This window comes from Vicia villosa, linkage group LG7 (assembly GCF_029867415.1).
Source record: "Vicia villosa cultivar HV-30 ecotype Madison, WI linkage group LG7, Vvil1.0, whole genome shotgun sequence".
Lineage (NCBI taxonomy): Eukaryota > Viridiplantae > Streptophyta > Magnoliopsida > Fabales > Fabaceae > Vicia > Vicia villosa.
Window position 1 is genome coordinate 109496981 of NC_081186.1, and position 14140 is coordinate 109511120.

General features: G+C 31.5%; 1 protein-coding gene across 1 annotated transcript; it reads left to right on the forward strand.

The window, feature by feature from the left end:
• The first annotated feature begins 11170 nt into the window (after positions 1 to 11170).
• LOC131618253 (NAC domain-containing protein 43-like) lies at positions 11171 to 13148 on the forward strand. The gene is made up of 3 exons (XM_058889516.1): positions 11171 to 11495; positions 11694 to 11971; positions 12077 to 13148. The coding sequence occupies exons 1-3, from the start codon at positions 11312 to 11314 to the stop codon at positions 12932 to 12934; spliced, it is 1320 nt and encodes a 439-aa protein (XP_058745499.1). The 5' UTR covers positions 11171 to 11311; the 3' UTR covers positions 12935 to 13148.
• The last annotated feature ends 992 nt before the right edge of the window (positions 13149 to 14140 follow it).

The following is a 14140-nucleotide window of genomic DNA, read 5'->3' on the forward strand; positions in this document are numbered from 1 at the left end:
TTTTTGCCTCCCGCAGGAATCGAACCATGTACCTAGGGGTTAAGTACATATTCATAGCAATTCCTGCTACCACTTGAGCTACTAGTGGTCAAGTGGTAGCAGGAATTGCTATGAATATGTACTTAACCCCTAGGTACATGGTTCGATTCCTGCGGGAGGCAAAAACAATATTTCTTGGGCAGCCGGTAAGCGGACCTAAGGGGGGATTATTGATTAAGCTGGTGACATGCTTGGTAGGCCGGAAGCCCTGCGGGGTAAGCGGAAATCCAGGGTGTTACATTAAAAAGGCGCCTTTTAATGTAACACCCTGGATTTCCGCTTACCCCGCAGGGCTTCCGGCCTACCAAGCATGTCACCAGCTTAATCAATAATCCCCCCTAGGTCCGCTTATCGGCTGCCCAGGAAATATTGTTTTTGCCTCCCGCAGGAATCGAACCATGTACCTAGGGGATAAGTACATATTCATAGCAATTCCTGCTACCACTTGAGCTACTAGTGGTCAAGTGGTAGCAGGAATTGCTATGAATATGTACTTATCCCCTAGGTACATGGTTCGATTCCTGCGGGAGGCAAAAACAATATTTCCTGGGCAGCCGATAAGCGGACCTAGGGGGGATTATTGATTAAGCTGGTGACATGCTTGGTAGGCCGGAAGCCCTGCGGGGTAAGCGGAAATCCAGGGTGTTACAGTTACAATAACTGGCCAATAAAAATACGCACTTCCCGATGCTTGGACATATGGAGATAATCCATTAGAGCATAATCCAAGCCTGACATTTTTAGGTTTTGTGGCAAAATCACGATGTATCCAATCAAAGTGCTTCCAAGCCTCGCCATCAGATGGATGTCGCATAGTGCCTGGACTTGTTTGGTTTGTGTGATGCCATGTCATCTGACTTGCACTATTCATTGAAGCAAACATTCTTTTTAACCTCGGTATATTCGGAAGATAAAACATGGACTCTCAGGCTATGTTTGGGAATTTGGAGGGGAGGGGAAGGGAGCGTTTTGAAAAATAGAAAGAATTGGGTGAAAAGAATAAACGGATTTTGGGTAGGAGAGTTTTGGAGGGTTTGGTTTTATTCATAACACCAAAAACCCCATAAATTGGGGGAAGTCAAAAATTGTATTGAAGGAGGGTTTTGGAGGGCTTACTTTAATTTTCCAAATATCTTTTAGGTTGTTATACTATTTTAAAAATTAAAATTTTTGTAATGATAATGACTCTTTTATCATTCTAAAAAAAAAATCATTTTTTCAAAAAATATCATATATTTTTTTCAGAATTCGTTTTCAGAAGCCTTCCCCTCCTCTCCCCTCCAAACCCCCAAACATAGCCTCACAGAAATGACATTCCTCCAACAATCCATCATTAGTACCAAACTCATTGTCATAAAACAACATGCAACCATTAATGCAACAATCTATTTTTTTTACACTTAAACCCAACTTCGACACCAACTTCTTTGCATCATAAAAAGTTGTAGGCAAGTTGTCTTTCGTAGCAGTCGAGTCAACATCATTTTTATGAAGAATTCTAAACACTGATCAAGAACATTCCAATTTACCTTGGCGGCCAATAATATCACACACATTGATAACTTTGAGTCCGACGACCCCTCAAATAATGGTATATATATCTCATTCAACAACTGATAAAATCTCTACGGTTCCTCATTCAGCAACTCTTCCCCATCAAAATCTTCAGGTTGATCATAAGTCACATTCACACTAAAAGCATCCTCAACCATGTCACCGATCAGATTAAAGTTTTCCCCATATTCCATAGTAGGTCGACTACTTGAAGCATGCGTGTTGCTAGTCTCGGGTACGTTCATCGGCAGTTTTTTGCCATTAAACGTTCAAACCCAATAATTTTTAATGAAACTCATTCAATGCAAATGCCGTTCTACTTCCTCTGAGTCACTAATTACAGGTCTACATTCACAATTCAGACAACGACACCTAACTTCCCCTTCGCTCCGACAACATTTCTATGCAAATGCCCACTTGATAAACCCATTAACTCCTTCTATGAAATTGGATTTAAGTGGACGTCTTCCTGGTTCCAATCTATCGTACATCCAACTACGATAGTACAAATAATATTTCATACTGCACATTTGCACAATCATTACATTAATTAATATATAACATGTATTTAAACTATATATATATATATATATATATATATATATATATATATATATATATATATATATATATATATATATATATATATATATATACAACTTTTTCGTTTAACATATTCTCACATAATATATAACATATTCTCACATGATATATTAACTATAAAAAATCTATAACATATTCTCACATAATATATAAACTTATATAATAAAAATTTTAAAATAAACATAATTATTTTATTAGCCAACATATTATTCTTTTAATAACTTATATATAAACATATAAATATTTTTTTTAATAACTTATATATAAATATAAATAAAAACATTTTTTTTTCTTTATTACCATTTCAACATAATAATATCTTATATACATAATATATATATATATATATATATATATATATATATATATATATATATATATATATATATATATATATATATATATATATAATATTATATTCTAAAAAAATTATAAAATATAAATTTTATCTATATACATAATATAATATAATTTTTGTCTATAGATATAATATTATATATTTTACCAAAATTTTCTTTTTTACCTTTTAAATATAATAACATACTATTTAATTTTTACATATATATATATATATATATATATATATATATATATATATATATATATATATATATATATATATATATATATAACATACTATTTTGTTTAACGATAATTTTTTTACCATTTAAATATATTAAATATTTTATTTGCCATTAAATAATAGATATTCTGTTTTAAAAAATAATAATATAATATAAATTTTGTTTTACCTAAAAATAAATTTAACAAAACAAAATACATAATATTTAAAAACAAACTAATACTCCCTCCGTCCCAAAATAAGTGTCACATTTACTTTTTAGATTCATTGAATATTTAATGTATCTGGTCTCTATACAGACCAGATACATTAAATATTCAATGAATCTAAAAAGTAAATGTGACACTTATTTTGGGACAGAGGGAGTATTAACTATTTTTTTTTGAATCAATAACAATTTGATTAGATTAATTCAAAAACCAACAACGTACATGGCGATCGCTAAGGATCCAGCCCAAGAAATCAAGAATCCAAAAAGGACCAACAATCCAAACCACTCAACCTTACATCATTAGAGAAGCTATGTGGGGTCTGAACTTACTATGAGCCCAGCATCTATAAACTATTGTGTCTATAATGTCTTTACCTATCCTATTCGTATTCACAGTGTTCCCAAACACACTATCATTTCGAAACTTCCATCCAGCATAGATTGTTTCTGCTGCAGCGCATCCTAAGATCTTTGCTAGCCCTGTCTTCCTTTTGCAGAATCTGGTTATCCATACAAGTTCATTATCCCATTGTTCAGGTGTGTGTTGTATTTGCAGCCATCCAAGAACCTCAGTCCAGATGCTCTTCATCTTGCTGCACTCAAAAAACAAATGATTCATACATTCCTGGCTAGAGCAGAATTCACAACCATCGTTTGCTAGCATCCCAAACTTTTTCATACGATCTTTGGTAGCCAGTCGACTATTGCACGCAAGCCACAAAATAAATATTGCCCGAGGCCGTGCAATGTTTTGGTACATAATGTGACTCCATGGGACCCTTCCATTCTGATTCTGCATCACTCTATATATCTCCCGCATCTTGAAGTTATCAACTAATATTAACTATTTTTATCATTAAGTAATATATATTCTGTTTCTTTTAAATAATATGATACATATATATATATATATATATATATATATATATATATATATATATATATATATATATATATTCTGTTTTATAATAAAAATATATAAATACATAAATTTTTCATTTAAAATTAATTTAAAGATATTATTTTCGTTTTACCTGATCACAATTTAAAAAAAAAACATAATACCTACAAATCAACCAACAATCCAATTGATATTAAATTTAAAATTACATAAATACCTCTTCTTCAATCTCATTCGATCTTTTTGTCCAATCTTTTTCTAAACCTCTTCAATATTTGTCAAATTCTCTTCACTTCAATATCTTACAAAAAAAAATTAACATAAATTAAATTCCTAAATAAGAATAAATAATACTTAAATGAAAATAAAAAATAAAATTGAAAGAAATTATGAAAGTAGATACCTTTAGAGGGATAGAAGAATGGAAGTGGAAGTAAATGGGAATGAAAATGGAAATGAAAATGGGAATGATGGAGAGAGTAAAACGTAACAATGAGTACAATGAAAGATGAATCCGGAATCGTGTTATTATATGAAAAACAGTGACGTGGTAATCATTACACAATGTTTCTACGTGCTTTCCACGTCGCTAATTGTCAATGGTCAAAAGCATTAAAGTCTGTACCGATGTGGAAATCACGTTGCAACATTCCCACGTGGAAGCCACGTCGCAACCTCAAACGGTCCTCTACAATCACTCCACTCCCTGCACCTAGTCAATTCAACCTTACAGCTTTTTATTTTGAATTTTTTGAATACATGTTGCGACGTGTAATACATGACACAACCCAAAATTTGAAAATTTCAGAATTCCCCCCATATGAACGTTTGAGTCTTTGTTTTTTATTTAAATTTATAAGTTGCGACGTGATTAACACGCCACAACATATTTTTTAGTAAAAAAATTCTGACTTCCCTTATGCTTAGGTTATTTTTATTATTTTATTAACAAAAACATGTAGTGACATAGTAAACACGTCGCAACTGCCCAACTTTTGCGACATTGTTCCCGCGTCACTAATTCACTACGCAGGGAAGTATTTTTCTTGTAGTGCTCGAAAAACATTGATTAGTGTAAGTTATTTTTTAATATAACTTTAACAACAACAACAACAAAAAAAACAAGATGGAAAGTGGAAAAAAACGAGGAGAAATGTATCAATTTGTTGGGGTTTCAAACTGCGATAATGAACTTTCACATTTATCTCCAAAATTAAATATATTACTTTTAAATTTAATTATCAGAAGTTTTTAAAACTTCGTCTCAATAACCGCCATAATCAGACACATTTTTTTCGTAGTGAAACTCATCTTCTAGAACATGTTGGAGCAACTAAATAAAAGCTGCAATGTACAAGAAATAACATTAACAATAACACAAACATCAATATTTATCAACAAAAATATCAACATACTTCAACATACTTTAACATTTATCAGCATAGTTCAATATTTATCAACATACTTTAACACAAACAACAACATTTATCAACAAAAACAACAATTTACTTTCACATAAACAACATTTATAAATAAAATAACAATATAAAAACTATAATCTCATCTTAAAAACAAGAAAATAATAAACCTTATGCTGGGTTATAGAAACGTTTCACGTATATTTTAAACAAGAAAATTTAGAAAAATAGGACAAATATTTTGAACAACAACATCATTGTTGAAGCGGTAAAGCGGCAAGCAACAAAAGTTTTGGAAGTATTTATCCGGGAAGTTATCGTGTCCACAAAGATTAGTGCTACTGAATTGTCGTTCGACGGATTCTTAGTTCTTGAGTTTGGGTTAAATGAGTTTTAAGTAAACAAGGAAAATATAACATATGAACATAAAAAGAATTCACTCTTGATAGAGAATAACTTATCTGGTTCGAATCTAAACTACTCCTCACGAACTTAGATTTATCACTCCGCCGCACTCAATCTACAATACTCATCAGAATCACCACATATTCCTCACACCAATGTCCATTTCTGCGACACCGACGAGAGTTCAACTATATTGCTCTTTCGATGATGTCTCAACCGATCGAACAACACAGAGACATTAAACTTAGATATTATGTGGATGTTAACCCCAATCCTATCTCTAGAATCTAAAGCTAACAGATATCCCCCTAATCAAGATTTATGATGTCTATTTCTACAACAACACAAATCTAAAGCATTTAAGCAAAGAGATCAAAGAAACACCGATTAAGATTTGTAAAGCAAACTTTATACAACTAGTAGAAAGAATAACAAACATCTATGGGTTTAGAGTATTTACATACAAACTTAACAAAAGATAAATATAAAGAGAAGAAGAGGAATCAAACATTTCTTGGTTTGTCAACACCAATCGATGAGAAATTGGACCTCCGATCATCCATTTTCATCCTCCAAATGTTATTTCCAAGCCAAATCTACCAAAAAATGACCTATGATGAGTTGGGGTTCAAAAATACCCAAAACATAACTTAAAAAAAAATGTGTTTTTCCCCTATTTATGCAATTTTGGATCTCGTGTAGCGCGCGTCGCGCGCAGGAGGGCGCTACGCACGCTGACTGCTGTCTTGAAAAAACCCAGCTTTAGTGTTTTGGCCATAACTTGAGAACCGTAACTCTGATTTGTGTAACACCCCATTTCTACCCGACAAATATATGCAAGAATCAGAGTTTCAAAATTTCTCAACAAACAAATGAGGCATCACATATTCATGTCAAAACAAATCACTTTATCGCATTTAGCGGATACATAGCACTACCCCTAGTCAATCAACAAGTACTCAGGCACATAATACGTTTTAAAACAGAATAACTTCTTTCATTAAAACAACAGAGTCATAATTCTCAATCTTTGAATCAATAACATCTTATTCAGCTATGATAAAACAATAAACAACAACAATCATAAACATCATAAATCACCCCCCCGACTGCTACGTATCAGAGCGCCAACCGACTCAATTAACAGCAACTAAATCTTCATAGTCGAACACCTGCACGTTACCAATATAAAGGCAACGACAAACAAGAGAAAAGAGTGAGATATCAAATCATATAAGTGAGCTCATGATAAATTGTATATTAGGATCCAGACATATATAGTTATCATATCACAAGTATTTGTATCGACACACACTTCATACTTTTACCAACTCACAAATCTCACGTACTTTTCATCACACCACAAGTCACGAAACTTCATATTCACATCAATTATCTATCTCATTCATTTACTTTGTAAGCCAAGTCATGATACATCACAGGTATAAATCACAATTCCAATCCCAAAATGTCATAGCATATAAGTCATACATTTAGTCATAAAACATCACATAAACATCTAAACTCAAAACATCACATATACATCTAAACACAAAACATCACATATAAGTCACACCAGAAATATTCAGTTAATCACATTCATAAATATTAATATCATCATACTAATCATAAAATCATCAATTTACATCTTCACATACTTCCATCATTTAACAAGTCATGGAATACAATCACGATATAGTCACAAAATGTCATAACTATGAATCACATAAGACATATGGGACATGACTCATGTATATGCATGTGGTACCAATCGGAGCTTCCGCCCCCGTCACCAATTGCCCGAATCTAAGGCACAAGGCATAAGCCTTCGTCACTAATTTTCCAATCCAGACCGTCACAGAGTATGCATATGAAATGTGACTCGACAAACAAGACAACACAACATACTCATCACAATCACATATCGTCACGAGGCATAAGCCTATATCACAATCAATTACCATTATACGAGGTAATTCACGTCACCATAATATTTCATCTTCACTTATTCACAAAATTATCATCACGAATATATACAACATCACATATTACCAATCATCACAAACATCGTCATGTTTCGACACATCACGACAAACATATAACTTCACATATTAACAAAACCATTACAACAAATAGACACATTAAGTCAAGTCAAATTAGTCTTATAATCCTCCATAGGTTTGTCTTTAAATTAACTCACTAATCCATTATCAATTAACTAAAATTATTCACCTAATAATCTCTAATTAATCGGGTATATCCTGCGTCACTACCGATTATCTAATTTCCGGTTAAATCCTTAATATTCAAAACTTTGCGAATTTTTGGGTTATACTCCCAAGTCACTAAAAACACAGCTCAATCGGTTAATTCGGATACAATTCTATTCTTTATCGATTATTCGATTCGTTCGGTTAAATTCTCAAGATACCGTTATTTACCGACAAACCGAATAATTAATCTAAGTCTAAGTATTTTCTAATTAAATAGGCTTATTGAAAATTAATTCAATCATTAATTTAATTGACCGATTAATATCACAATTTCAACAAAATAACACCACCATGTTAATGTACTAATTAAACTTAGCTACCACGTAAATTTTCATCAAATTCCGAACAACTAATTATACTGCTTAATTCGGCTATTTCAATCAAACAGAATTGTTTTGCATTTTATTAATTATATGTTTTATTCTACTGTTTCTAATTATAATTCATTTCATTTTATATATATATGTATGAAACATAAGAATAAATGATAGAACAAAATGTGAAATAGAAACAAATTAATATCACAGCGCGTCATATAGATACAACACAACATGGTTCAATACACAGCAATGAAAAAAAACTAACTAGTAGCCTACAATAGGATAACATGAAACAAGACTCTTGGCCTTAAATGGGGCATGCCGCTCGTCGTGGGATTGTAAATTATTAATTCTAGAATACCAACGGCAAATTCAACAACAATAGTAAATATATTTAACACAATAAATCAACAACCTAAATCCCTAATCCCTAACATACAATTGTTCATAAGCATCATTATAGGAAGAGAACCTCGTCCTTACCCTATCAATTGAAGCAGCTCAATGGGTCTCCAATTGCATCTCCAATTTGACACTATGGATGAAATCTCTAAACTTGTTCTTCTCCTTCAAAACTTGTCTCTTTCTCTTCTATTCTTCTTTTCCTCATTGTGACAACACTACTCTTAAATCTCTAAAACCCTAATATAAAACCAATTGGGCTTAGTGTTCAAACTTTCTCTTTATTTAATATCCTCCAAATCAATTTAGGCCCAATAAGATATATATAACTCAAACAATCAATTATATCACCTTTAATAATATTCCATCAATGTAATAATTCCGACTTATAAATAATATTATCCTTAATATTATTTTCACACTATCCGACTTCAATTTAATAATTTCAAATATGCCCTTAAATAACACCGACAATCCAAATTCGACTAAATCGAATATTTAAATCCTTCAATAATTTAATTAACCAATTTAATTAAATCCGGGGTGTTACAATTTGCGTCCGGTTCTTAGCGTTGGAAAGCTTATTCAATTTCCTATTTAACAATGAAAAAATATCAACCAAATTGATGATTTATTATTGTTGTGAAAAACGATACCAATAACAAAGTATAATAGGGAATTAGGGAGGAGAAGAAGAACACAAGAATTGGTTATAACTGCTATTCTTTTACTTTCTCTTAAAACAAGATTACAAGTTTACAAGAATAACAAATAACCTCTCTCACCCTAAATTAGGATTTGCAGCTTAGCAATGATGAGAGACTAGTATGCTATTTATAATAAAACCTAACATACTAACTAATGGGCTTTTTCCTCAAGGCCCATTACACCAGCCAACTTAATAAACAAGCTAACTTAACAAATTAGGGTTTAAACACTAAAACCTAATTTAACATGCTAACAACCCTAGCATCTTCGGCATCTGCATGCTAGACCCATCTTCGACTACAGCATGCACACTTCGACACTAGCATGTGAACAACCTTCTACTTCATGCTTAACTCTGTCGAACTGTCGAACTAAGAAGCTACCCTTCGACCATACTAGAGTTCGATCCAATATCTCACAATTATTCTTTGATTTTGAGCTTTATTCGTTGACGAGTTGGTTCTGTTGCTCAAAATCGCGCGTTTGAAGTCGTGTCTTCAACACATTATTGCTCATGCTCCAAATACGCAAGAAAACCTACAAAAGACACAAAAACTATCAAAAGGTATAAAAGTATATGAAAATACAACAATTTACAAAGTATACGTAATTAGACACAAAATGGAGAATTATTCAACGAATATCAATAAAAGTCTCGATAAGTGCCACAAAACATATATACAAAATAAGTACATTTTGGCACTTATCAATTATAACTCATAAAATATTTCACAAAAGTACATTTCATAAAAATGATTCGAGGAAAATGAAAACAAATAAATGAGATATTTGTTTCGTCTCGCAAGGATTTGTGTAACTTTCCTTAATTCATACTAGTTAGAAATGTTATGTTTGAATTTTGAGAGTTTGGGTTAAGGCAAGAGAAATTAGGGTTTTGTTTGAGCGTAATCTATTCAGAAGTGATATAAGTTAACTTTTATAGGTAAATATATTTCACCACTGTTGATAAAATAAACTGTGATGATTTGTCATTCTTTTTCACCATGGTTGAATTTGAACCGTATGGAAAAATGTTTAATTTTTTAAAATAAAATTTTAGGGAACATGCCCTTTTTTGTTACGACAAATTGGAAAAATGATGCTTCTGGAATTCGAAGCATGTTACAATTTACCTATCATCATGACTGAGAGTATAGATCGTGGTGAAAAATATCTTAATAAATAAAAGCGCCCACATAAGATTACTTCGATTGATTATATGACCTAAATAATAAAATATTACGAAATATATATTTTGTAGTAGTGAGTGATGATGTTTTGTTGTGTCAAATATAAATTAAAAATCCTTTTTCATCTAAAAAAATATTATACAACATATAATAAATAATATGAGGCATATTCTAATATGTATTTCCTCTTCATCCAATGTGTACTAATCCTCTCATCCTCTCAGCTCTCTTACTACTGACCCAACAATTACTCAAATAGAATTGTACACTTAACTAAAAACCTTAAACCATATGAATTTTTTCAATTATATATTACTTAACATCTACTATTTCATTATTTCATTGTGAGAATTTTATTCAAAACTTGACATACAACAATACTATAGTTTGTGATTCCCTTCCACTCATATCCACTTTTCTATTCCCATATCATTATTGTGGTACTCTCACCAGATTTTTTAAAAATACAATATTTTATTTTCTCTATTGTATGATTTGGTCCTTTGTGTCCCACAACACATATATATAGTCTTCCTTTACATACTCATTCCAGTACACACACTCTCCCTCATTATCTTTCACCTTTCCTTTCTCTCCTACCTGTTTTGAATGCATTCTCTCATCTTTTTGGGTCCCTTGTGAATCTAGAACCACTACATAGCTATACCTTTTTTTTCTTCTTCTTTCTTGCTTAGTTTATCTTAATGCCTGATAACATGAGCATATCTGTTAATGGACAATCTCAAGTCCCTCCTGGATTCAGGTTTCATCCAACTGAAGAAGAACTTCTTCAATACTATTTGAGGAAAAAAGTCTCTTATGAGAAGATTGATCTTGATGTTATTCGTGATGTTGATCTCAACAAGCTTGAACCATGGGACATACAAGGTTATATAAGTAGCTATATAACTATATATTTATTATTCATTCATTTTCACTTTCATTTTTGGTATGTTTATTTATGTCTTTCTTTATTGTTTTGATTTGTATCTTTATATGGAAGATAATTAATGAACAAATATATATACATTTATTTGAATATTGTATGTTTTTTATTTTGAGGTTGTTTTTTCTTTCCTTTTGTAGAGAAATGCAAAATAGGAACAACTCCACAAAATGATTGGTACTTCTTCAGTCACAAAGATAAGAAGTATCCAACCGGGACGCGAACCAATCGCGCCACGGCTGCTGGGTTTTGGAAAGCCACGGGGCGCGACAAAGTTATATATAGCAATGGAAAAAGGATTGGAATGAGAAAGACTCTTGTTTTTTACAAGGGTCGCGCCCCTCATGGCCAAAAATCCGATTGGATCATGCACGAATATAGACTAGACGATAACACCACCACCAGCGACGCTAATTTGGTAAGTGTTTGATAAAATTATACGTGTTTGGATAAATAATTTAATTAGTATTTTTTGAATGATAATTAAGGTAGGAATATTTTTGTTTGTTGCGACGGAATTTAGGTGTCGAATGTGATTGGTGATGGTGGTCAAGAAGAAGGATGGGTGGTGTGTAGGATATTCAATAAGAAGAATCATCTCAAAACCCTAGACAGCCCATTAGGCTCTGGAGAGGGAAGAAGAAGCCATCATTTGTTTGATAATTGTGATGAAGGAGCTTTGGAGCAAATACTTCAACAAATGGGAAGAGGTGGTTGCAAGGAAGAGAATTATGAAGCAAATTACAATAACAATAATTATGGAAGGTTTACAAGGCCTTTTGAAACTAGCCTCAACAACAATGGTGGTTATAACAATGAAAGGTTCATGAAACTTCCAAGTTTAGAGAGTCCAAAATCGACAAGCATGGAGAACAATGAGAACAACAATGAAGGGTACCATGCAATTATTCAAGTGGATGTGGCTAATGAAAATGAAGGGTCATTCACTAATCATCATCATCATCAACCCCATAACAACATGGTTAATAATCCATTAGAAGCATCATCATCATCAATGGTTATAGCCTCATGTGGTGATGGTGGTCTTACTAATTGGGTAGCTTTTGATAGGCTTGTTGCTTCTCAATTGAATGGACAAACTGAAACTTCTAGGCAATTGGCTTGCTTCAATGACCCCACAATGGGATATTGCACTAATGATCATGATCTTCAACTTCCAACCCTTAGATCTTCCTCATCAACTTCATCTCTATCGACACACGCTAGAGCTACTACTTCTACTACCGCTACTACTACTACTTACATTAGTCCCTCGCATGATTATGCGAGTGAGATTGATCTTTGGAACTTCGCCCGATCAACTTCTTCATTGTTGTCATCTTCTGAACCACTTTGCCATGTCTCAAATACGTCAGCGTGACCTAATAAACTAAACAATAATTTCTCTTTTTTCAATTTTTTTCATCTCTTCTTTCACCTCCCTTGTTCGATTGTGAAATAGATAAATAATTAGTATTTGATATCATATATATCATGTTCAGTTTTTTAATATCTCAAGTCAATAAGGGATTATATTATTACAAAGTATATGTTACATTGGATAATGTTTTTAGTATATACAGATTACTTGATTCAGCTTCTATTTTTAATTTGTTGATAATTTTTAGTGTTTGTATGTCCTTTATTATTAAGTAATTGCTATTACAAATAAATTTGATTCATTTTTCTGTAAAAGAAATTTAAAGTAAAATGATGGCATTACAAATATTTAAAAAAAAAAATTATTTAGCTTTTAAAAGAAATAAAAAAATAAATAGAGATTATAATGATGATTTTTTACTATTAATTTAATGATCAACATATATACATAATGATCTCAATTCAAATTAAAAATTCAATATAAGTTATTACTAAATCAAAGATAGTGAGATAATACTTATGAGAGAAATAAATAAATAAAAATAAAAGAAACATATAAAAAAAAGTTGAAAATAATTATTTTAAGTATAATTTAAAATTTTTAATATATATAGAAAATAGAGAGACTAAATCACGTTTTTAATAAATTACTTTATGTAATAAAAGAATGACATATATAAAGATAAAAAGGAGGGTAGTAATTGAAGTTATTAGATGTGATGCCATTGTCAACCATGGGTCTTTACTTAATCACGATGTCTACCATTATTTTTTTCAACCTATCATTTTTACTAATTTAATTTATAATTTAATTTGATAATACATAGTTAGTTGAATTATAAGGACTTTAAATAGTGACATTGATAATCCTTTATTTAAAAATATATATATTTTCTAACCCCAATTATAAGGACTTTACTTTATTTCACCATGAAAGATCATGATCATGATGATCAATAAGGTCATGTTTCTAATTATCATGTTACTCATCTTTGTGTTTCACGTGGTTTGTCGGATTGTTAGAGGAAGGTGCATAACTTGTCCTATAGCACAAACACTCTATTCCTAAAAGGTTAGTGTCCCAATATTAATACATGCAAAAATACAAACACAATACAACATAGAGCTAGATATAGGTAGAAAGAGAGTGATGGCTTCTAAAGCTTTTGCTTAGCTTCAAGTAAGTCAAAAGAGAATCTAAATAAAC